The 27035-nt window shown below is 37.6% G+C and overlaps 1 protein-coding gene across 1 annotated transcript in view; it reads right to left on the bottom strand.

Moving 5' to 3' along the window:
- Window positions 1–27035, bottom strand: part of LOC126249194 (KICSTOR complex protein SZT2-like) — a 706154-nt gene that overhangs the window by 23479 nt on the left and 655640 nt on the right. The window contains exons 50-57 of the mRNA XM_049950848.1: window positions 23637–23739; window positions 20880–21076; window positions 19271–19499; window positions 12148–12361; window positions 8174–8271; window positions 7851–8047; window positions 6266–6478; window positions 3091–3274 (exon numbers count right to left, since the gene is read on the bottom strand). Of these exons, the coding sequence (XP_049806805.1) occupies window positions 3091–3274; window positions 6266–6478; window positions 7851–8047; window positions 8174–8271; window positions 12148–12361; window positions 19271–19499; window positions 20880–21076; window positions 23637–23739 (1435 nt within the window). The remainder of the gene's footprint in view (window positions 1–3090; window positions 3275–6265; window positions 6479–7850; window positions 8048–8173; window positions 8272–12147; window positions 12362–19270; window positions 19500–20879; window positions 21077–23636; window positions 23740–27035) is intronic.

Genomic DNA, 27035 nt, shown 5'->3' with positions numbered 1-27035 from the left:
ATACTGCTAACAGGAAAATTAAAGAGACCTTTGGAGAAAAGAGAACCACTTGTATGAATATCAAGAGCTCAGATGGAAACCCAGTTCTAAGCAAAGAAGGGAAAGTGGAAAGGTGGAAGGAGTATATTGAGGGTCTATACAAGGGCGATGTACTTGAGGGTAATGCAATGGAAATGGAAGAGGACATAGATGAAGATGAAATGGGAGATATGATACTGTGTAAAGAATTTGACAGAGCACTGAAGGACCCAAGTCAAAAAAAGGTCCCGGGAATAGACAACATTCCATTAGAACTACTGATAGCCTAGGGAGGGCCAGCCATGACAAAAAAAACTATCATCTGGTGGGCAAGATGTACGAGACAGGAGACATACCTTCAGACTTCAGGAAGAATATAGTAATTCCCATCCCAAAGAAAACGGGTGTTGACAGGTGTGAAAATTACCGAACTATCGTTTTAATACGTCATGGTTGCAAAATACTAACATGAATTCTTTACAGATGAATGGAAAAACTGGTAGAAGCTGACCTCAGGGAAAATCAATTTGGATTCCGTAGAAATGTTACAACTAGCGAGACAATACCGACCCTACAATACCTCAGAAGATAGATCAAGGAAAGACAAACCTACGTTTCTAGCATTAGTGGACTTGGAGAAATCTTTCGACAATGTTGACTGGAATACTCTCTTTCAAATTCTGAAGGTGGCAGTGGTAAGAGACAGGGAGTGAAAGGCTATTCACAATCTGTACAGAAACCAGATGGCAGTTATAAGAGTCAAGGGGCATGAAAGGAAAGCAGTGGTTGAGAAGGGCGTAAGACAGGGTTGTAGCCTACCCCCGATATTATTCAAACTGTATATTGAGCAAGCAGTAAAGGAAACAAAAGAAAAATTTTGAGTAGGAATTAAAATCCACGGAGAAGAAATAAAAAACATTGAGGTTTGCCGATGACATTGTAATCTGTCAGAGACGGCAAAGGACCTGGAAGAGCAGTTGAATGGAATGGACTGTGTCTTGAAAGGAGAATATAAGATGAACATCAGAAAAAGCAGAACAAGGATAATGGAATGTAGTTGGATTAAATCAGGTGATGCTGAGGGAATTACATTAGGAAATGACACATTCAAAGATGTAGATGATTTTTGCTATTTGGGGGGCAAAATAGCTGATTATGGTCAAAGTAGAGAGGATATAAAATGTAGTCTGGCTAAGGCAAGGAAAGCGTTTCTGTAGAAGAGAAATTTGTTAACATCAAGTATAGATTTAAGTGCCAGAAAGTCTTTTATCAAAGTATTTGTATGGAGTGTAGCCATGTATGGAAGTCAAACATGGACGATAAATAGTTTAGACAAGAAGAGAGTAGAAGTTTTCGAAATGTGGTGGTACAGAAGAATGCCGAAGATTAAATGGGTAGATCAGGTTACTAATGAGGAGGTACTGGACAGAATTGGGGAGAAGAGGAATTTGTGGCACAATCTGAGTAAAAGAAGGAATCGGTTGGTAGGACACATTCTGAGGCATTAACGGACCACCAGTTTAGTATTGGAGGGAAGCATGGAGGGTAAAAATTGTAGAGGGAGACCAAGAGATGAATACACTAAGCAGATCCAGAAGGATGTATACTGCAGTAGTTACTTGGAGATGAAGAAACTCGCACAGGATAGAGAAGCATGGAGAGCTGCAGCAAACCAGTCTCTGGATTGAAGGCAACAACAACAACAATGCTAAATTCTCTGAGCCCCTGGGGGATGTTTCCAGAATAAAATTTTGAGTTCAAGTGGAAACATGCTCCAAGCCGTGGCTAAGCCATGTCTCCGCAATAGCCTTTCTTCAAGGAACGATTATTCTGTGAGGTTCGCAAGACAGCTTCTGTGAAGTTTGGAAGGTTTTAAAACATTATAAATCTCTTTTGGTGGACCATTATTTCTTATCTAGTCTAATAACCACCTCTGCTTGGACAAAGATTTGGTATTATAATCAAACAAAGTCCAGAATGAAATTTGCACCCTGCAGCAGTGTGTGCACTGATATGAAACTTTCTGGCAGATTAAAACTGTGTGTCGCACAGAGACTCAAACTCTGGACCTTTGCCTTTCATGGGCAAGTGCTGTACCAACTAAACTGCCTAAGCACAACACAACACCTGTCCACACAGCTTTACTTCCACCAGTATCCCATCTCTACCTTCCAAACTTCGCAGAAGCTCTTCTGCGAACCTTGCAGAACTAGCACTCCTGTAAGAAAGGATATTACAGAGACATAGCTTAGCCACAGACTGGGGGATGTACTCAGAATGGAATTTTCACTCTGCAGTGGAGTGTGCACTGATATGAAACTTCCTGGCAGATTAAAACTGTTTGCCAGACTGAGACTCGAACTATGGAGCTTTTTTCTTCGTGGCAACTACTCTACCAACAACCCAAGCTTGACTCATGAACTGTCCTCATAGCTTTACTTCTGCCAGTATCTTGTCTCCTTCCTTCCAAATTTCACAGCTCTCCTGCAAACCTTGCAGAACTAACACGCCTAGAAGAAAGGATATTGCAGAGGCATGGCTTAGCCACAGCCTGGGGGATGTTTCCAGAATAAAATTTTGAGTTCGAGTGGAAACATCCCCCAGGCCGTGGCTAAACCATGTCTCCACAATAGTATTTCTTCCAGGAACGATTATTCTGCAGGGTTCACAAGAGAGATTCTGTGAAGTTTGGAAGGTAGGAGATGAGGTACTGGTGTAAGTAAAGCTTGAGGATGGGTCGTGAGTTGTGCTTGGGTAGCTCAGTTGGCAGAGCACTTGCCTGCAAAAGGCAAAGGTCCAGAGTTCGAGTCTCAGTCCAGCATACAGTTTTAATCTGCCAGGAAGTTTCATATCTAAGAAAATTTTTTAAAAAAATAATAATTTTAAATAAATCTGGACATTTTACTTTCACTACTACCTTCTTAAGTAAGAATTTAATATTTCTAACATGCCATAGAAAACACAAATTAATTAAATGAAGTGAGCAACAAGCAGAGTTTTCAGACTGAGTTCATTTTCTGTTGAAATTCAACTGGGCACAACGAAAAATTGTATAAAAAATCACATTACCATTTCCTTGGTGTCTTTTGGAGAACACTGAAGTTTATCCCATAACAAATGAGTTCTGCAATCAACCATTCCTTTTGCTACCATGCTCTTTATGCGATTACATGAAGTGGATGCTTGTTCCAAAATAAGCTGCTGCATCAACTGTTCGTGTGACGAATAGTAGCCCAAGTAGTTCACAGATTCTTGTCTGAAAGCAACAAAATTACATAAAAAATGGTTTCTTCTTAAGTTAGTTACCAATGAAAGTATAAGGCAAAAATCATTAAGATTTCCTGAAAAAATTTGTTTTGTTCTACAGGTCACTTGACAAGAAAAAAAGAGACAAAATGCCCACTACCCTAGCTACAGTCACATTTAGTATTTAGTAGCAAACACTGCCACTATGATCATGTGAGTTATTAAAATCTCTTCCCTTCTTAAAGAGGTAGTTTATGTGATTTCTAAATATATGATGCAGATAACTAAGATGAATTCATACTGTCTTCACTACAATGACGTGACAAAAGTCATGAGATACCTCCCAATATCACATCATTTTGCCCAGTGTAGTGCAGCAACTCATCATGGCATGGACTCAAAAAGTTTTTGGAAGTCCCCTGCAGAAATATTGAGCTGTGCTACCTCTACATCCACCCATAATTGCAAAAGTGTTGCCAGTGCAGGAGTTTGTGCAGAAACTGACCTCTCAATTATGTTCCATATATGTTCAATGGGATTCATACTGAGTAATCAGCGTGGACAGATCATTTTCTCGAATTCTCCAGATTGTTCTTCAAACCAAACATGAACAGTTGTGTCCTGGTGCCATGACATCATTGCTTGGGAGCATGAAGTCCATGAATGGCTGCAAATGGTCGCCAAGTAGCTGAACATAAACATTTGCAGTCAATCATTGGTGCAGTTTGACCAGAGGGCCCTGTCCATTCTATGTAAACACAACCCACACCATTATGGAGCCACCACCAGCTTGCAGAGTGCCTTGTTGACGACTTAGGTCCATGGCTTTGTGGGGTCTGCACCACACTCAAATCCTACCATCAACTCTTACCAACTGAAATTAGGACTCATCTGACCAGATCACATGTTTTGAGTTGTCAAGGGCCCAATCAATATGATTACGAGCCCTGGAGAGGCAATGCAGGTGATGTCATGCAGTTAGCGAAGGCTCTCACTTCGGCTGTTTGATAGCAGTGGCCTAGCGGGCATATTCATCATACATTCCACATTGATTTCTGTGGTTATTTCAGGCAGTGTTACTTGTCTACTACCACTGACAACTCTATACAAACACTGCTGCTCCTGGTCATTAAATGAAGGCTGTCAGTCACTGCATTGTCCATGGGGAGAGGTAATGCCTGAAATTTTGTATTCTCAGCATACTCTTTACACTGTGGTTCTTGGAATATTGAAATTCCTAATGATTTCCAAATTGGAATGTCTCATGCGTCTAGCTCCAACTACTATTCTGCATTTGAAGTCTGTTAATTACCATCATGTGGTCATAATCACAATGGAAATTTTCCACATGAAGCAACTAAGTGCAAATGATAGCTCTGCCAATGCACTGCCCTTTTATACTTGTGTACCCAATACTACCACCATCTGTACAAGGGTATACCGCTATAGTGTGATTTTTATCACTTCATTGTATATTATTTATATTTTAACACATGAAGATCTAAATGAACAATTTAAAGATGACGATACCCACAGCCAATACATGGTAAATCTTGTAGCAATACACCACAGCCCCACAATTTATATGTTTTGTGTCACATCAAGGCCTCTTTAAGGATCATAGCATGTTTATACATACACAGTAGAACACAGACTCCTTAAAGTTATTTGTGAAAATATTGGTAGACCACAACAAAACAAAGTGAGAATCATGCAGATATACTGAGATGACTGTATTTCAGATACTATGCTGGTAGATATGACAATCATTGCTTACAAGGTATTTTCGAGTGATTGATCCACTGTGATAATTATGCATCGGAATGGACCAGTTGTTACAAGATGATGCTGATTTTTGCATCTCATGTTTTTTTTTTAACTTTAATGTGTAGATGACTATGTTAGCGCAAGATGAATGAAATGTTATGTTAGTAGTTATGAACAAACGAATAGACTGAATGAGAAACTAAGTGAAGCATTGTTGCAGCAGTCTACACTAAAGGTATTTCACAATTCCATAAGGTGTTGCAAGAAGATGTAGGGTCTAATCTAGGGTACTTACAAAGTACTTGTTGATCTAGATTTGTAAACTGCCACTGTTTTTAATTACATGTCTGTGATAGGATACTAATTATGAAATGTTTTCCCCATATCATTACTCCAAACGTTACTCTAAAGTAAAATGCTACACTTTTATCTTGATATGGAAAGCTTATCTATGAAGTACTTTATTTCTCAAAACATATTTAAATTTGTATTGACTTATGAATCACTATTCTATACAGCACATATTTATGGGACATGCCACATATTACTTCACACATATTTAGCAACAATAAGTTATCTGTAAAGTGGTGCTTGGAAGAGCTAACTTCAGCCTAGCATTTATTTAGATTGCGCAAGAGAGCTATTCAGGTGCTAGTTCACATAACACTGAATTTTCTTCAAGTGCAGCCTGAAAAACTAAGTAAGCTCATACAGCATCTAATTTAGAACACAGAAACATGGCTAAAAGGGCACATGCTAAGCTGAGTCACATTAAGTACTTTCACAGAGGGTTACACTTATTCAAGTTTTTATGCACATAAGATGAAAAGAGGAGACTCTCTTCTAACTCACTGCATGACGAAATAAATTAAATGTGGTATTAATGTTGTAGGAAAGTTCTTGTAGGATGTAAATATTTTAGCATTAAAGGAGACCACTCACTGAAAGGCAGTAGCACTGAGTTGTCAAAAGGCATGCACAAAAGGAAGAAAACTTGCTAGCTTTCAGAGTTATCCTTTGACGATCTAGAGTGAAATACACAAACACACATGCATATACATGCCTATGTTCCTACATTGTGCCAGATAGACTGACAGTGATATTTGTTGTTTACTTACAGATTAACATTTGAGTGTGTTCTCTGCTTACAATCATCTTTCAATTTGTCTGAATAATGTAATTGTAAACACCACTTCTAGTTTCAATTAAAAATCCAATTATGTCCATGAAATACCTTATCTGTGTTTGTGTTGGGACACTGATGTCCTTTGTATGTTCTGAACTTGTTGATGATTCAAGCCCACTGTGAACAGTTTCACTGTCAGAAGCATTCTTATCACTGCACTGGTCATCAGGCAAAGGCTGCTGTGGTTGTTCATGTGTAGCAGTTGAAACTGTGCAGAACTTTCCAAGTTTCCTTTCAATTTCTAGCTTCGGGTACAGTTCCCTGTTTAAAAGTATGTACAATTACTGAATTCAACATCACACATCCCATCACTTATCTTATTGAATAAAATGAAAAAATAACCAAAATCAGATTTCTTAAAAAAATTTAATTCGGTAGTATTTTTATGAAATACACTGAGTGTGGAAACTGAGAGGATGTGAATATGCAGGGATTGAATCTGGATCAATGTGTTTACATTGGCGTTATGGGAATGGGTCTGGAGTTAACTGCATGTATTTGATTAATATACAATGAAGTGGTGTATGTAAACTGAAACTGATTTACAATGGATAACCATAATATTTTGAGAGCCTCCCAATAGTCTGCACAACAGTTTCAGTTTATAATTAATTTATATGTGAGAAAGATATTTTTATCAGAATATCATAATAAGTACAAAACTAGCACTGTAGGCATGCAGCACACAGGAAGTTCCACAAAATGCTGTGAAAGGGAAACACAATCATTAAACACAGCATACAGAAAAGGTTAACACAATACAATTGGCAGACAACAAAGCCATAATAGTTATATTGGTTTGGGGCTTGTGTTTGGTTGACAAGAACACACAACATTTGACACTGGAAGGAATATAAGGGAATCATAAAATAAGTTATCCTTTTAAAAGACATTTTAAATGAGGAAAATGATGAAGTTACCATGTACAGCAGAATATGACATGGACATTGAGGTAGACAAATATAACCTGGGAGTTAAAAAATCTATGGCTGTACTTTACTTCACACATCACAGACATAATACAAGTCCAAAAATAGGGTGAAAGGAAATGGGTGCCTAGAGTTTGATATCTCTTGGTCATTTAGATAACTAAAGACAAAACAATAGGTTGGGGAAGGATGACAGTATGAAGTGACCTTGTGTTGTTTAAGAACCAGTTCTGATATTTGTCTGAAACAATTTCAGCAAATCACAGAAAAGTGAAATAGGTATGGCTGAAGATCCAAAGCTCACACTATGCCGTATCAGGTGTGGCATCTTTTCTGCAAATAGAAGCTAAAGTTCGTACAAATGGAAGGCTTATTGACCAAGTTATGAGCCTGTTTCTTTAAATACACATGTTAGTAAATAAGCTGAGAAACAGAAACATTTAGTTCATAAGAGTGAACTGCAAAGAGTGGCACAGTTTTTATTCACACTGCGCTGGGAGTTCCTGAGGTACGAGTTTGGTATAATTTACACGCTGTATATTGCAGATGAGTCTTCTCCTCCTTCTTATTAACAATTGAAGCTTGGACAGAAACACATTTGGCCATACATTATATTCTGCATAAACAATTATTTAAAAAATACAAAATAATGACATTTGGACAACTAATCATCAATTAATATTTATTACATGCACAGAACTCACCTGCGACTTGTTAAAATAATGTAATATTTCAGCCGTAATGTTGACTCTTCAATGGACTTCTCAGCTTGATCATATAAAAACGAATTATGAGATACAATCAAGGTGATATCAAAATCATCTGTACGTTTCACATCATGAGCATCTTTATATGTGATATGAGGTGTATTTTCAAGTTGAACAAGAACATATTCATTATCCTGTAAAAATAATTGGACAAACTGATAACATGGTACTTCATGATGACTTAAAATGAAATAAATTACATCTTTCCCACATGTGATTATACTTACATATGGAGTATCAATTTCATAAGTCACTGGAACCATTCGAAAAACTTCCATCCGATACTGCTTCTCATGACTCAAAAGGTAGTTGAAAAGTTGACGGGCTGGTGTTGTCAGGTCTTCCACATCCAGTACATCTGAAACCAACAGTACTCTTAAGATAAAAAATTTCCTGCAGCATTTCTTATCAAATTAGAAGAAAACAGTAGAAGCCCAAGTCTCAATATTAAAACTGCAGAGGAATTAGACATTCTTATAATAGAGGAACATGATAACAAAAATGGCGAGGAGGATGAGGTCAGAGCTGACCTTCCTAACAACAGCACGGTCATGGTCATCATAAATGGACTATTTATTCATCTGTACAGTATGGGGAATGCAATTTCCCATACCTCACTCATAGGAACTATCGAAGCATTTGCCTCAAGTTGTCTAGGAAAACCATTTGCCTCAAATTGTCTAGAAAAACCACAAATAATTTTATCAAGAATGGTTGGACAGGGATTTAAACCTTGCTTCTGTCAACACAAGTCAATTTTGTTACAGTGCCAATGTGTGTGCTCTGCTATGATAAAAAGTTCAAAAGCTAAGCAGCAATCATCATTCACTTTTTAAGTGCCTCACTGCTATTAAACATTTCCTCTGTGTAGCAGATGATGTTTTTTCTTCACATCATTATTTTGTCTTCCATACATGATTTTCTATTACAAAATAATATACATTTGTATTGTTGTTAGTAATATTATTATTATGATAAATATTTCAGTTTGGTGGTCTGACACTCATGTAGCTAACATATATGTATGAGATTTTAGAAGCCCATATTCTGATTTCAGTGGCTGCTAGGATTTTAAAGTTAACATGCAACTGATGCACTGTTCACCATACATCTGTCTAGTACAAAAACCCTTTCATAACTGTCTTAATATTTCATTTTCTTAATGTAGTTAATTTTGAAGAAATACTAATACTACTTCTCAGCTTCTGTTCTTTCAGTAAGTCTTCATTTCTTCTTCTCTTGATTATTTACAGTTTAGTTTGAGACTATTTCAATCAAATAGAAATTTGCAAAATCCAACTTGCACAATAAATCTGAAAAGAAATCCTCACTGTTCTAGTTTAAATAATCTGCCATAACAGACAACTCAAAAATATATCAATTGATCAAGTGGAAAATTTGTGGCATCCAGGCAGTTGTATGAAATATTCTTGCAGTATAAAATAAAAATAAAGATTAGAGCATATGGTGATAATCTTCATCATCTTTGAGAGAAACAACAAGGATACTACAGCAAAAAACTTCAGGCCGACATCCTGATAGTTGCTGAATTTCAAATGAATTTTGTGTGTCATTAGCCTGTTTTGAAGCACTGAGCACTTCTACACATCTTAAGTCACCATAGCGCATTGGAATTGACTTCATTCAGGCACCGAATGTACTTATTTAAAAGCTACTTATTTTTCCTGTTTTCAGTTTCAAACAGTCACATTCCTCAGGCTGCTTCATTCTCTTTGACATATACTCAGAAATTAATGTTCCAACAGATCACTCAATAAATCCTCTGTCAGACCTGTTACCTTGTCCTCAATGAAAGACTCTGCTTTCTAACCACATAAATTTTCTTTACAAATATTTTCAGTCATTACGCATTATTACAGGCAGAAAACTATTCAAATTATGACAACCAAGATGACCATTGTCTCTGGTCAGTGACCAGACACTGTGGTCATGTGTGTGTGAGTTGTGCTTGTGTGAATGTGTGTGTATTGTCTATTTTTAGAAGTAGGTCTTTTGGCCAAAAGCTCACATGTTTAGCAGTCTTTCTGTTGTGCCCATCTGCAGCTCAACATCTCCTCTATATGGTGAGTAGTAATCTATTCTTTTCACAATACTGTCATTATTTCGTCCTGGATTTTCAACTGTTTGATTAAGGTAGAAATTTGCATTATAGACAAGCAGTTACAATCAAATGCAAACAATTCACTCTTCTGTGGACACAGAAGATGAATTTATTGTAGATGAGTACATTAAAATTTAATGAACTATACAATATAGATCTGTATAATGCATTGTTTCTGGACTATTTTGAGTTACTTAATTGTACTTAAATTGAGAACCAATTCTGAGACACACTGACAAATAAACTTTCATAGTATCACGGGTGTTCAAACAGTATCAGACCTTCTTGTTTCACGGGAAACAAAAGAAGTGCGGACAACTTACTTTGGTGGAGATGTGGTGGGGGACAGTCATGGACATGGACCTGTTGTGAGCACTCATCAGATTCCAGTAAGTTGTTAAATGACAGAAAAACAGAGCAGTGAAATAACATCAAATCTTGCCAAAAACTTAGAGTTACCCAAATGCAAACCATTTGCAAGATTCAACAAGCTTCTGGGGATGATGCCATGAGCAACTCATAGATAAAGGAGTCCTGCAACTGATTCAAAGATGGCCCCACATCAGTTGACAGTGGACAATATTTCATCAGCCCCACAACAAGAGGAAATGACAATGTCATTGAGCAAGTGCAGACACTGGGCATGGAAGAATGTCATATCACAGTACAAGAACTTGCAAATGAGGTAGGTGTGAAGAACTGGATTGGTACATTCAGTTTTGATTGAGGATTTGAACAAGAGTAGAGTGTCCACAAAATTCATACTGCATTTGATGATGATAGGGCAGAAGCAACACCATCTGCAACTGCCCCTCCTGCAAATCTGATTCAGACTTTATTCACCAAACACAATGTTCCTGTGGTTATTCAGGCTTCCTACTTACCAACATGGCCCCATGTGACTTTCGGCTATCTCCCAAGCTGAAAATGCCCCTGAAAGGAACATGATGGATAAAAACAAAACATCATGTGGAATATGAAGACCTGGCTAATCACTATTCGAAAAGACTTAATCCTGAAGTATTTTGAATAACGTTAGGAGTGTTGGGTGAAGTGTGTGCATTACCAAAAAGATTACTTTGAATGGGATTAGGTTTCTGTACCTCAAACCAATAAATCTATTCCTACCAACCAAACGCTTCATCCTTTTTAAATAAACCTTGTTGGCAAAATGACACTGAAAAAAACTACAAGAAAATAATTTATAACCATTTAGGGCAATCATGTCGAATTCCAAGTACATTCCAAAGGCTGGTGAGCATCCAGAAGTCTTTTACACAGTCACTGGTTAGATACTAGAATGTCTTTTAGCTTCTCTTCCTGTAGACATGCAAACAAAGTACCAATTTTCTTATGCATTGAATACATAATGTTGCAGTGTTAGAAGTGTCTTATGCACCTATGTTTAAATTTCCTTCTATGGAGGAGAACAAGAGCTTGAAAGATTGAGCAGTCATCATTACTTCTTTAGCACATGTGTACCGTATAACATTTTGTTTTAAAGCTGAGTGACTATCAGTGCTCTTAGTCATTTTATACATAACAATGTATGCAGTAAGATGAAATTCAAATTAATCAAACAAAACATAAGAAATAAATCTGTTTTTAGTATAATTCTGAACAAGTCTCTCAATTTTAAGAATAATTATTAAATAAATACCAGGAATGGCAGGCAACACAAAGCTGATGAGTGCTGAACACACCACTTTTGTGTCTATTCCTAGGGCAAAAGTTAAATTTTCATTTTTCAGACAGTTCCATATTTTACTCATATTGCTGCATAAGAAACAGAAAAATGTACGTTCCTTCTTAAATTTTTATCAAGAAAAGAGAAAGGGAGCAAGGGGAAGAGAAGAGAGAGAAATATGATACTTCTGTCAGCTGACACAGGGTTTTCATACAATATTTAGTGGTTCACAGAATGAACTACTGGAGAAGAAACAAGTTCCTGTTAAGTCCCATAGTGCTCAGAGCCATTTAAGCCATTTTTTTTAAACAAGTTCCTTGTTTCCTTAATTCTCTGCAGTAATATTATGTTTTTTTTTTTATTTTTATTTTCAGATAATTAATTAGTAAACTTCTGAAATACAATGGCTCAAAAAGAAAACTTACCTGCATATACAAGGTTTCTTGCAAAATTGGGAGCTTTGGAGTAGTACTTCATAAAATCTTCCAGAAAATGGGTTAAATGATAACCCTGACGAAGAAGCGCTTGGCGACCTGATACGTAACCAGCAATGCTTCTCAAATGGTAATCATATGTGAATGAATGCAAATGCATCAGGATCTTGATTTTATCACATTCATCCAGGAAGCTAAGTGTAAACTGCAATTTCAAATTAACACATTAAAAATGTTTCTAAGTCTACATCTCTTCAGCATTTGACAAAGTTCCATAAAAACAAATATGAAATCTTGCATGGGAGAAATAAATAAGTAATATTTCAAGGTTTACAATATTCACTGCAGCCTAAAAATATCTTTTCCATTTTGAATAGCCTGTTCTGTTTTCGCAGATGGTTGCTGAATTTCAGTACATCTTTCAGATGGCTATTAAATTATGTAGTGTTAAGCTGCATCCTTTTTTATGTCCTTTCTTTGTTGATCATAGTTCTGAGATGGAGTCTTTCACTACCACTACCGGCACTATTTTCTGTTATATTGGTAGGATTTTTGGCTGGATGGCATTGATGTTCTTATTACCTGTACTAAAATGATGATGTGATGAATGTGATTCAAGTGGTTTAAAGTTATAAAAAGCTATACTGAAACAAAAAATAGTTTATTTGAAGCTCTCCTGGTGGGATCTCTCTCTCTCTCTCTCTCTCTCTCTCTCTCTCTCTCTCACACACACACACACACACACACACACACACACACAGTATAGTATCTTCCAATGTCAGTTCTTAAAAGATTAACTGAGAATCCAGATCCAATTTTTAAAAAAAAATCATGACCAGTTAAAAGATTATGGCAGAAATATGTGATTGGCTGATTGCCAGACAAAAAAAGATGAGCCAACCGCTCTGCAACACATGAAAACTACCAATCTAAGACCTAACATTGGTACCAGGAATCCACAAAATGCTAAAAGCTTTGTAACACTCATCTCATCATTAGCTAAAACAAATGGTAGGTCCTCCACTTACACTGGCTGCTGCCCTCTGGTCTGAATATAAAACACATTCTAATAAATCCAGACACAATCTAGATTTCGATGATTATTTTATTTAAAATGACTGGTTCCGGCCTAGCCTTAGGCCATCTTCAGAATATCTCCATCCGCTGAAGTTGATGATGTTCGGAACAGTCAGTAGACCTCAGTTGCTGAAACTGCTTAACACACAGTTTCAGTGACTGAGGTCTACCACGTGTTCTGGCATTGTCAACTTCAGCTGATGGCGCTATTATGAAGATGGCTTAAGACTAGACTGAAACGGGTCATTTTAAATAAAGTACCCATTGTGATCTAGACTGTTTTTCACTATTTTTATATAGCTTACAAGAGCACTGTTCTCCAAAAATGTTACCAAAAATTCTTTAAGTGTAACGGAAATCTTTGAAACCTTCACCTTAATGGCCAGATAGGGACTTGAACCCTGTTCCTCCTGACTGAGTCCACTATAATAACTACTGTGCCAGCTCACAGGATAAAATTTCAAAAATACTGTCTAATACACAGTGTGAGCCAAGTAAGATATAACACCCCTTCCATTTCGTGAATGGTTACAAATATCGAAATGTGATTTTTGGCAAATGTTAGAGCACCAAGGGGCACATATTCTTTTGTTTGGTTAATGTTTTTGCACTGGTATGAATGGAGACATTGAAGCAACTAAATTTTTTTTAAATGGAACCGTGTACTTTTCATAACTGCATTTGAGAGCATGGTGGCTGGAATGAGCATTAGTGGTGCAAAAGCTTCCAAGCAGAGCTCTCGTGATATGCTGTGTCAAAAGTCAACAAATTTGTCTGTTTACTGTTCTGCACTACAGGCTGCTCATTTCTGCTTCAGCATTCATTGCAAACAGATGTGTAAACCAATGGGGAGAAGTTGGATATACTACTTTTATGTGGTGAATGTAAAAGAAATGATGTAAAAACAGTACCACAGTAAAGGGCTAACTATCTGGATCGCCAGTGTCCGATGCACCAGGCAATTGCACAAATTATTAAAATGCTAGTGAGGACAGGCTACTTGAATGCCAAACAGAGGACAGGAAAGAAGACAGCAACTGACAGGACACAAAGAAACAGTTCTTGCTAATGAATTTACACAGTGGTATGAGACATATTGCTAAGGAATGTGTAATCATCCAGATGACTGTCATTCGCATCCCACAACGACATGATTTCCATCCCTATCATCTGTCACTACTACAGGCACAAGACAACAGTGATTTCAGATGTCATACAGAATTTTGTCGGTTTGCCCTTCAGCAACTGAGAGATGACCCTATGTTTTTCAAAACTGTGCTCTTTACTGATGAAGCAACGTGTACTAATCATGCTAACGTAAATTTGCATGACAAGCACTCTGTGCACCCAAAAATCCACACTAGCTTTGTCAGGTGCAACATCAATGGCCATGGAGCATAAAAATATGATGGGGCATTAAAGGAAAATGTATTGTAGCACCTTACTTCATCTCACACATTCTAAATGGACATTCATAAGCACACGTGACAAACATTCTGCCAGTTGTTCTAGGAGAGGTTCCACTCAATATTCGACAGTGTATGTCACTGCAACATGATGGTTGTCCAGCTCACTCATCCTTTGTTGCAATGCAAATACTGAATGAGAACTTTCCTGGACACTGGATATGACAAATTTCTGTTATCAAATGGCCTGTGAGGTCCCACAATTTGACTTCTCCTGATTTCTTTCTTTGGGGAGCATTCACAGATGCAGTCTATAACAAAACATTGAATCACCAGTGCATGCTTTACCATATAATCCACTGTAATTACATCTGTTCATTGTTCTGTTGAACGCCGACTGCAAATGTGCCTTTCAGTCCATGCTCAACAGTTTGAACACATGCTTAAATAAATGATAAAGTTATTCATTTGGAACACAAAATTTATGTTATGTGATTTGGGTGGTTACAACAACACTGTTGATATAGACTGGGAGACTCAAACATTTATAATGGGTAGCAGGGACAAAGGATCCAGTGAAATTTTTTTAAGTGCATTATCTGAAAACTACCTTGAGCAGTTAAACAGAGAACCAACTCGCGGCGATAACATATTAGACCTTCTGGTGACAAGGAGACCTGAAATATTTGAAACAGTTCAGCGATCATAAAGTGATTACAGAATTGATGATTTCAGTCGTAAATAGAAATATTAAAAAAGGTAGGAAGATTATTCTGTTTATCAAAAGTGACAAAAAGCAGATTTCAGAGTACTTGATGGCTCAACACAAAAGTTTTATCTCAAGTACAGATAGTGTTGAGGATAAGTGGACAAAGTTCAAAACCATCGTACAATATGCATTAGATGAGTACATGCCAAAAAATGCATTAGATGAGTACATGCCAAACAAGATCATAAGATATGGAAAAGAGCCACCATGGAACAACAACAGAGTTAGAAAACTGCTGCGGAAGCAAAGGGAACTTCACAGCAAACATAAACATAGCCAAAGCCTTGCAGACAAACAATAATTACACGAAGCGAAATGTAGTGTGAGGAGGGCTATGCGAGAGGCGTTCAATGAATTCGAAAGAAAAGTTCTATGTACTGACTTGGCAGTAGGTACGTAGATCAAAACAATATGTCCAGACACTGTGACAAGATGGTACTGAAACAGAGAATGACAGATTAAAGGGCAAAATACTAAATGTCTTTTTCCAAAGCTGTTTCACAGAGGAAGATTGCACTGTAGTTCCTTCTCTAGATTTCGCACAGATGACAAAATTGTAGATATCGAAATAGATGACAGAGGAATAGAAAAACAATTAAAATCACTCAAAAGAGGAAAGGCCACTGGACCTGATGGGATACCAGTTCGATTTTACACAGAGTATATGAAGGAACTTGCCCCCCTTCTTGCAGCGGTGTACCATTGGTCTCTAGAAGAGCGTAGCATTCCAAAAGATTGGAAAAGGGCACAGGTCGTTACCGTTTTCAAGAAGGGACGTCGAACAGATGTGCAGAACTATAGACCTATATCTCTAACGTCAATCAGTTGTAGAATTTTGGAACACGTATTATGTTCGAGTATAATGACTTCTATGGAGACTAGAAATCTACTCTGTAGGAATCAGCATGGGTTTTGAAAAAGACGATCATGTGAAACCCAGCTCACGCTATTCGTCCACGAGACTCAGAGGGCCATAGACATGGGTTCACAGGTAGATGCCGTGTTTCTTGACTTCCGCAAGGCGTTTGATACAGTTCCCCACAGTCGTTTAATGAACCAAGTAAGAGCATACGGACTATCAGACCAATTGTGTCGTAGGACTGTTGCAATTCATAATATATATAAATGACCTTGGGGATAACATAGGAAGTTCACTGAGGCTTTTTGTGGATGATGCTGTAGTATATCGAGAGGTTGTAACAATGGAAAATTGTACTGAAATGCAGGAGAATCTCCAACGAATTGACACCTGGTGCAGGGAATGGCAATTGAATCTCAATGTAGACAAGTGTAATGAGCTGCGAATACATAGAAAGAAAGATCCTTCATCATTTTGCTACAATATAGCAGGTCAGAAACTGGAAGTAGTTAATTCCATAAATTATCTGGGAGTAGGCATTAGGAGTGATTTAAAATGGAATGACCATATAAAATTAATCGTCAGTAAAGAAGATGCCAGACTTAGATTCATTGGAAGAATCCAAAGGAAATGCAGTAGGAAGTAGATTACAGTACACTTGTTCGTTGTTGAAGTTTCAAGAACATACCTTCACTAGCATATTGCTCCCTCCTACGTATATCTCACGAAGAGACCATGAGGATAAAATCATAGAGATTAGAGCCCACAGAGAGGCATACCAACAATCTGCAACATCAATCGCAGCGGAAGGACTATGGCATCACGGTTAAGTGGTCATGGTGTTGGACTGCCAAGCGGACGACCTGGGTTCAAATCTCCCTTGCACTGTTTATTTATTTATTTACTTATTTTTTAGAAAATTTTGAACTGTCCATCTGGTCATTGAAATGTTTGTCCTCTTTCTGTAGTCTTGGCAGTTGTCATACTCACACTATGCAATGGTCATAGAATATGAGTCATGTGGTAAGAATACATTACTGTCACAAGTAATTGTGATGAATAGTCAAGCAGGCAAGATACCACATAGACATCTCACAGAAATGAAAAGAACAAATAAACATGTGTGAACTATGTCACAACAAAGGAATTCAAGGGTCAAAATGTCCAAAATGGAATGCAACTTCAAAAATGATAAAAACCATGTTTTAACAGAGCACAGGGAAAACTGTGTGATTGTGAAAGTGTTGCACTCATTTGTCACAAGTTATGTGACAAACTATTATGTTTTCATCATTTCCTTGGGAGGGATCACATTCAAATTCATACGAACAGCCAAATCGGGCAAGGACGCATATCTCACTCACTCACCAGGCATACAAATTATGTGCGTCAATAAGGATTCCTTTCATTTGATACACATACTGTCACTAATGCCATGTATGACACACCAGACATGTTTTCCAGTGGAGGATTTGGTTGACTTGTTACCTTGTCATTAAATGTTTGCGGTTCCCATTTGAGAGTCACTGCCTTTCGGTTGCTAACAGAGTAGTTGTGCAGAATCAAATTTCATTACAGGTCCCTTTCATACACCCTGCTGTTGCAGACAGATGTTAACCGTGACACAGACACAAATCTAAATAGAGCAAACAGCAAAAAAATGGTACGAGTGAACTTTGAACACAGGTTACCTGCCTTACAGTCCAATAAAGTTTCTACCTAACCATGACGCCATGGCTTATCTGCCTTTCTCTATGTCGAAGTTCTTTTGATTGGACTATTCACTGTTTCTACTTCACTTTCTTTTCACAGTTCAATACACCTTCTTCCTGTTTTCATGCTTGATCTGTGTTCAGTTTTTGATGGGCTGTCAAATGGGCCATCTTACCACTAAATCTGAGAGGCGTGTGATGGGGAGTTTCACTTGTTAGCAAAGGTAGATGCATTAGGTGATAATCATGAAGCACTCAGCTCAGTAAGTAGCGAGCACACCTGCCAAAATGGTAAGATTCATGATTCATTTTTTTAAACTGTTTTGTACATCTGTTACTGACTTCCCATGCTCCCAAAATGGGAATTTAAATTTGAATATGACATCAGTTTCCCACATAAATTGCAGACCATTTTTATATTTCTGAATACTAATGCTCAAAAATGTGACTAATTTTCAATATATTTCTTTTACATACTGATTATATATAACTTTGGTCTCATTATATTTAGTTTTTAGGCATACTGTTATACTTCCTTTAATGAACTCTTCTATAATTGCTTCAGTTCTGCAGTAAAGCAACTAGATTTATGTCATCCACAGTTCAGGTACCATCCTCTTTTTAATCCAGTTACATGACTTAAAACCTTCTTCAAAGGATGCAGAAAGAAGTTACAGTGTCAGCATGCCTAAATCCATTTCAAATAAATCGAGCCAGCTCAACTGCTTACTTTTTCAGTTTTGAATTTTTCACTCTCTTCATTTAATCATGCTCAAGCTGAAGTATTTCTGTAGCTGTTGCAAGATAAATTAATAGATGTAGATTTAAGATGGTTTTTCTCAGGGGATTTAAGATTGGGTTTAACTTGACTTAGCATTTCCTACACCCATTTTCTATTTAGCTTCATCTTGAAGAACGTGTTTAGAATGCACATTTTGTTATTCAGAGTGTTTGAAAATGGCCCCATGCAGATCACTAATTTTTACTTGTTCATGGTGTATTAGATAACAGAGACTATATCCTTCCTGTTAACAATGTTCTGCAAAACTGATCTTACAATGCAGACTTCATTCTATAACACAGTAATATGTAACAGCAGTTACCATTAGACATTATTTGCATCCAAGTTTCACATATTAACAATTTATTGAGACACTGACTTTTACAATACACTGTAACTTTTGGTATTCCTTAGTACATTTGTGTAGATCACTTTTCATAATCTGTATTGTTACTTATTCATAAGCAAGGAAATGGCGAAGAATAAGAAAACAGAAAGAGATATACATACCTGAGATATTAGAGCACTAGATGTCTTTGACTGAAGGCGAGAGCATTCTAGTGCGTGCAGTTTTGCAAGCAAAAATGGCTCACAAAATGAGATTTCAAACAGAAGAATTCCGCCAAGAAGTGACTTCTGAAGATACCACACACCTCTCTCTACAAGTTCTGTGGGGGAAAGATTCTGTAAACTCTTCTTCCCATCATCATCATCTTTCTTTTTCTGTGATCGCTTATGACTGAAATTAAATTTTGCACATTCATTAGGAAATTGGTCACAAAATACATACAAGGGGCATTTGAAAAGTCCATGCAAAGTCTGAGAGATGGCACCACCAGCCCATATCAAGGTCATATTTAGTTAGTAGCATCTTTGGAAAGAACACACATCAAGTTTCAGCCATATTGGTCTATTTCTTTGTGTTTGGGATTCGTGTGAGTCAAGGAAGTAGAGTGATTGTCAAATAATGGACGAAAAAGAATTTCGTATGATGATTAAACATTACTTTATGAAAGGCAAAATGCCTCTGCACCTTCGATTAGAACAGTTTGTAAGTGGTTTCAAAATTTTCGGAGTGGCCGTATGGGCACAAGTGATGCTGAACGTTCTGGACACCCTGTGGAGGTTACAACTCCAGAAATCATTGATAAAATCCATGGTATGGTGATGAATGACAGAAGAGTTAAGGTGCGTGAGATTGCTACTGCTGTGGGCATCTCGAATTAATGGGTACATAATATTTTGCATAAACATTTGGACATGAGAAAGCTATCCGCAAGATGGGTTTCGCGATTGCTCACGCTTGACCAAAAATTGAATCATGTGAAGTGTTGGAACGATGGTTTGCAGCTGTTCAGGAAGAATCCACAGGACTTTAAGTGTCATTTCAGCACTGTGGATGAAACATGGATACATTATTATAATCCTGAGACTGGACAACAGTCTAAACAATGGGTTACCAAGGGAGAATCTGCACCGAAAAAGGCAAAGACCATTCCTTCAGCTGGAAAGGTTATGGTGACTGTGTTTTGGGATACACAAGGGATAATCCTCATCAACTATCTGGAAAAGGGTAAAACTATTACAGGTGCATATTATTCATTGTTATTGGACCATTTGAAAACCGAGCTGCAAGAAAAACGCCAGTGATTGGACCGCAAAAGAGTCCTTTTCCATCACGTCAATGCACCAGCACACACCTCAGCAGTTGTGGTCACAAAATTATTGGAAATAGGATTCCAACTCATTTCACATCCCTCCTATTCTCAGACTTAGCTCCCTCGGACTGCTATTTGTTCCCCAGGACAAAGATTTTATTCAAACGAGGAGGTGATTGCTGCAACTAATGGCTATTTTGCAGACTTGGACAATTGCTATTATTCGAAAGAGATCAACAAATTAGAACAGCATTGGACGAAGTGTATAACTCTAAAAGGAGACTATGTCGAAAAATAAAAAAGGTTTACCCCAAACACGTAAGTAGTTTTTATTTTTCCACGGACTTTTGAAATGCCCCTCGTATATTTCAATGAAATTAGTCTTATCATATTACAAATTAAATACTACAGACCTAAGCAATATAAGCTTCAGACAATATATTTGTAAATATTAAAATTACCTTTTCTTTACAGCAGCAGGCTTTGTCTGTATTGTAATGAATCCAAGTGTTTGGAGATATTGTTTATATTCAAGAACAAAATTGGCACATAAAGTACTGTGCCATTTTTCTTCTACCGAACGACGTGAAGATGTTTCAGAGCAAATGCTTGAACTATCTTCAGTATCTTTTGCTGTGCTAGCAGGACTGTTATTCTTCTAAAACAAGACAAAACAAAATGTATAAGCATGGCACAACATTAATACTGCCAAAAAATTCCAAAGTAGGGAGCCCAAACAATAAATACTCAAAACATAACAATGTAAGGAAAAAGATAGACTGCTACTTACTGTAAAGATGACATGTTAAGTTGCAGACAGGCACTATTAAAAGACACTTACACATTAGCTTTCAGCCACAGTCTTTGTCAAAAACAGAAAGAGAAACACATACCATGCATTCACATAAGCAAGCACACCTCATGCACACGTCACTGCCAACTCCGGGTGTACATGAGGTGTGTTTTGGTTGTGTGAATGAGAAGTATGTGTTTCTCATTCTTTTTCTGATGAAGCCTCTGGCTGAAAGCTAATGTGTAAGTCTCTTTTTAATTGTGCCTGTCTGCTACTTAAAGTGTCATTTTTACAGTGTGTAGCAATGCAACTTTTCCTTACAGTGTTGATACTCCAAACTGGAATTTCCATTGTTTAATACTCAAAAAGTGATTATTGCAGAACATAACAAGTGGAGTATTTATTTAATGGCCCTAAACAGATGTAGGCAATGAAATAAAAAATTTCACAATTTTTACTTGCTCCAGCCACTTTTTCATACAGTGACGTAAGACAAACACCATCAAAAGGTGCATACTGACATTACAACCTAATGGCTGGCTGCAACTGAAAGTTTATGCATCAAAAATATCAATGGTGGTAGGAATGAATTATTGTCAAAACGAGAAAGAGGCTTTAGCTTTCATTTAGAGTATATTATGCTGCACTAAATTTCATCAGATAATAAATCACAAGCTTCTCATCATCTTGTTTGGCCCAACCTGATCAATGGTGAATCCAACATCATCACAGGCAAATCCTATAACATCAAGGGAAAAGCAGCATTTGCAGTCATGTATGTTGTTTACCTACTAACAAGCCCACGTAATTCCTTTTTATGTAGGAATGATCCCACCAGACTGGCTAAGCATATGAATCGACACAAAAGAATTGTCCATCTTGGGGCAGTCAGCACCAAGTTAGTTAGCATGCTCTACAGCAGAGGTGGGCATGAGAGCTGCCTGTCTGGTAACTAGCAGACAGTCACCTCAAAAGCATAATGCACGCACGTCTTGTCTATGGGAAAAGGTTCTGCGGCAACTGCAGCTATCCTGCTCATCGCAGCTGGAAAACATGTACCTCTTTCAGGTTAGAGTTTTACCTTACTCATTTCTGGAACATTGTAATACATTTTTAATTTCATGATCACAATCAGAACACATGGTGAAAAATAAACAAAGTACACATAATACTTATTAAATATGTATTATCGTACTTTATTTTATCAGATAAAGAAGTTTCAAGTGTGACAAGACAAGGCAAACAGGCAATGTTTCCACATATGTGGGGCTTTGAATTGGATGGGTGGAAGAGAAATCCTAAGTGAAGCAGGGTGGAAAGGATGGGGGGCAGCAGACACAGGAATGAAATGTGAGGCTCTGTAGGCACTCATGCTTTTGGACAGATGAAATTATGTGCACAATAAGGTAAGGCTGGAACTACTGTCTGCAGTCACCAATGAACTTGTGCAATAATAGCAAACCACAAAGAGAAAACCAGTGACTCATAAGTATGGATTTAGGAAACAATTTTCCTCACCTTTCATGAAGTTTTGTGTGACATGATAACTAACTAATTAGGCAACCACAAGTTTCGTGCTCACTTTTTTCCACTGCACATATGACCCACAGAATACATTTAGCTCTCTCATTCACCCTACAACTTGTAGATGAACTTTTGATCACATTGATACAGATGAAGACAGGGGTCCTATATGTGAACACTGAAACAAAACAGCAGTGTATGGAGTGGAACACCATCAGCTCATCATAAAATCCTTCTACATGCCACCAGACATGATGTTTGAAGGTTCAGTTTAAGTAACAAGGCACATCAGTCAGTTTAAAAGTATACAGCAAAACTTTAAACATGTTACTACATGATAACAGCAATGTTCACCCATACATAACCACAAACATTTGAGAACACCTTACAAGTTTCAAATGAGAGAGCCCTGATTCAGCCCCCAGCCATTACTACTTCATCTTTAATGTGGAAAACAGTCATAATCACAGTATTTTGTTGACAATGTGCTTTATTATGCTGTTCAATCTAAGTTAAGGTCACTGGCAACAGAGTTTTACAGAGAGTGTACACCGAAGGTCATCCATTGCTGCAATTGCAGAAAATTATATTGTGAAATAGTTTAAGGGATATATATTTTATGAAAAGTATAACTGCTACTCACCATATAGTAGAGGTGCTGAATCGCAGATAGGCCCAACAAAAAGACTATCACAAAATAAGCTTTAGGTTAACAAGGCCTTTGTCAAAAACAGACCACACACACACAAGTGTTTTTGTTGTGACTATCTGCGATTAAACATCTCCGCTATATGGTAAGTAGCAACTGTCCTTTTCATAATATTGTTACATTCCATTCTAGGTTTTCCATCTCTCTCTCTCTCTCTCTCTCTCTCTCTCTCTCTCTCTCTCTCTCTGTTACCTGTGAGTGGTCAGGTGAGTCTTCAACATTAAGGACAGGTGAAGTCCCTGAGGTTGAGAGACTGAGTAAGTGGTCCCGCGTGGCAGCTGCTTGGATACGCCATCTGTTGGTTAATAATGAGAGTGAAAAATCTTATTGCATGGCAGAAGCAATACATAAAATATATTTATTCACATCCCTATAGATATTATTTTTGTTCAATTTACACTCTGCAAAGGAAGTATAAGTGTTAAGTTGATGATGTGATGTCTCTGGAACAAAAATAAAAAAAGGTTGATTCCCCACTATAGTGGGAAGACCATATGTGCCATTACTGCAAAAGAATAGCACAAGTGTGATATCTTGCATGTAAATTGACAGCCTATTCACTAATGAATATCTGAAGATGATACACTGATGAGCCAAACTGTTACAACCACCTCCTTAATATCATGTTGACCAACCTTTGATATGCAATAAAGCAGCCATTATTCATGGCATGGATTCATCAGGTCCTTAACAGGTTTCTGGAGGTATGTAGCATCACATGTCTATGCACAGGACACACAATTCCCATTAACAGCAAGACAGTGATTTGTCCATACATAGTTGCTGCCTGATATTGTCCCATATGTGTTCCATTATGCAAATCTGGTTATCAAGGCATAAACATAAATTCACTATCATGCTCTTCAAACCACTGTAGTATAATTCTGGACTTGTGAGATTGACAAATATCTGGCTGAAAGATGCCATCGCCATAGGGGAAGACCTCAAGCATGAAGCGATGCAGATGGTCCACAATACTGCTCAAGTAATGCACAACCATCATAGTGCCTTTGAGTACTACCACACATCTTATGGAAGCACAGGTGAATGTCCTACATAGTATAATATTGTCCACACCAGCCTGTGTGCATGGCACAGCACATGTTTTGAACAACTGTTCATTTGGATGCAGGCTATCTGGACACAAGCACTGACATATTTTGTGTTCAGACATAATGACCTTTCAAGACTCTGAGAAGCTCATTTGCAGAAACCAGCACGGTTTTAGGAAACAGCGGACATATGAGACACAGCTGGCCCTCTTTGTGCATGATATACAACAGGCTCTAGATTGCAGCTCCCAGGTTGATACCATATTTCTCGACTTTCGAAAGGCATTCAACTCAGTTCCGCACTGTCGCTTACTCCAAAAAGTGCATACTTGTGGTCTACATAAGCGGTTGGATAGAAAGTTTGCTAACAGACAGAGAGCAGTATGTCATCCTGAATGGGGTGACTCCAACAGAAACAAGTGTAATTTCAGGTGTGCTCCAGGGCACCGTAATAGGTTCGCTGCTTTTCACGAATTACATAAACGCTCTGGTTGATGGTATTGACAGTAGCATTAGGTTGTTTGCCAATGATGCTGTAGTCTACAGGAAAGTAGTATCACGTGAAAGTTGTGGACAAATCAATGAGGATTTGCAGAAAATAAATGGGTGGTGTAATGACTGGCAGTTATCTCTCAATATTAGTAAGTGTAACCTATTGTGTATAACAATGTGAAAATCCCCATTAATGTACGAGTACAAAATAAATGCCCAGTCTTTGGAAGCGGTAACATCTATCAAGTATCTGGGTGTGGCTATTCGAAATGATCTCAAATGGAATGATCAGATTACACAAGTAACGGGCAAGGCAAACTCTAGATTGTGGTTTATTGGTAGAATCCTGACGCGATACAGTCCTTCAACAAAGGAAATTGCTTGCAATACATTAGTTCGTCCAGGCTTAGAGTATTGTTCGTCTGTATGGAATCCTTACCAGTTGGGTCTCATTCAAGATACTGAGAAGGTCCAAAGGAGAGCGGCAAGATTTGTGACTGGTACATTTAGCCATCACAACAGCGTTACAAATCTCATAGATAGTTTGAAGTGGGACACACTTGCAGATAGGCAATGCGCTAAACGGAAGGGGCTGCTCACTAAATACCAAAATCCAATCTTCGCCGAGGATGTAGAGCATATATTATTACCACCAACTTTCAAATCGCGCAATGATCACTATTCAAAGATAAGGGAAATTAGAGCTCATACTGAGGCGTTCAGACAGTCATTTCTCACTCGCGCGATCTGCGAGTGGAACAGAGGGGGGTGGGGGTGGGGAATATGACTTCGGCGTGAATTGTGCCCTCCGCCACACACTGCTTGGTGGCTAGCAGAGTATATATGTAACCGTGGATGTAGACCTGGTGTAACAAGAAAAATGATACATCCATTAAAGTGACAGGTTTACATTAACTCACAGTCAAATCTCAATTATTCTGTGCCCACTGCAATCATAATTGTCTATGTTGTTGGGTCAGCATGAATGAATGTCGGGGTCATTTACTGTGGAGCCCCATTTTTAACAATGTGCACTGAATGGTGTGTTCCAAAACACTTGTACCTGCATCGACCTCCATGTTCTGTGATAAGCTGTGTATATCCAACACCTACTCTTTCCATCACTTTCCTTAGATATTTCTGATGCAATAGTGATATGGGGACCCAGTTGTTATGTCAGAGACATAAAAAGTATAGACTGTTGTCTACTTTATATCAAGCTAAATACACAGTTGTAACTCCCATTTATGTAACATAATTGCATGTTAAAACCGACTAAGAGATTTTCAGGCCAAAGTGAACATCTACAATGATACCCTCTGAGGAAAGTTGGACACTCATATCCAAAGAACAGATCAAGAATGGCTGCCAATTCACACACAATAACACACACAAACAAGTTCATTAGAGTGGTAAATTCATACAGCGGCTATATAAACTGAATGTTTATTTATAATAAACGAAACTACATTTTGCATGCTGTGGTGCAGCTATTTTTTTTAACTATATATGAGCATAATATAACAGAGTACCACTGTTTTTTATTATAAATGAACATACAACAATGTACCTTTTTTTTTACCTGGCACAGTCATCTCTGTCACCCATCCCCCCTCCCTTTCACTCAGTACAACAATTTAAAAGTCAGTATTTATAACAGTTTATTGAAAGATCTATTCTAAAATGCAACACAACTTTTTGACTTAAACAATACAGAGATGTTTAAGAAATTATGGATGCAAAATGATATTTAAATTTTCAGAATTCTGTTGTAAAAATACTGATGCACTCCACAACATATTAATCACACAACCTCTTCTGCTGCAAGTGGTCAATAAAGGATATACAAACTTGTATTAACATTTCTCAAATACCAACTGATTATTCCAATCCAGAACACTTTACTAAGCCTAAATGAAGCTATCAGTTGGTGTTAACATAACTAACAGGCTGTGTACAATTATCAAAGTCTATGTATGCACACCTACATTTGTTGATTCTTAAAATAAAATTCAACAGTAAATACAAACACAAATCAATAATGTTG

The sequence above is a fragment of the Schistocerca nitens genome, chromosome 3 (genome assembly GCF_023898315.1).
Source record: "Schistocerca nitens isolate TAMUIC-IGC-003100 chromosome 3, iqSchNite1.1, whole genome shotgun sequence".
Taxonomy (NCBI): Eukaryota; Metazoa; Arthropoda; class Insecta; order Orthoptera; family Acrididae; genus Schistocerca; species Schistocerca nitens.
Note: the sequence above shows the minus strand (reverse complement) of the source record. Positions and strands in the feature narration are given on the sequence as shown.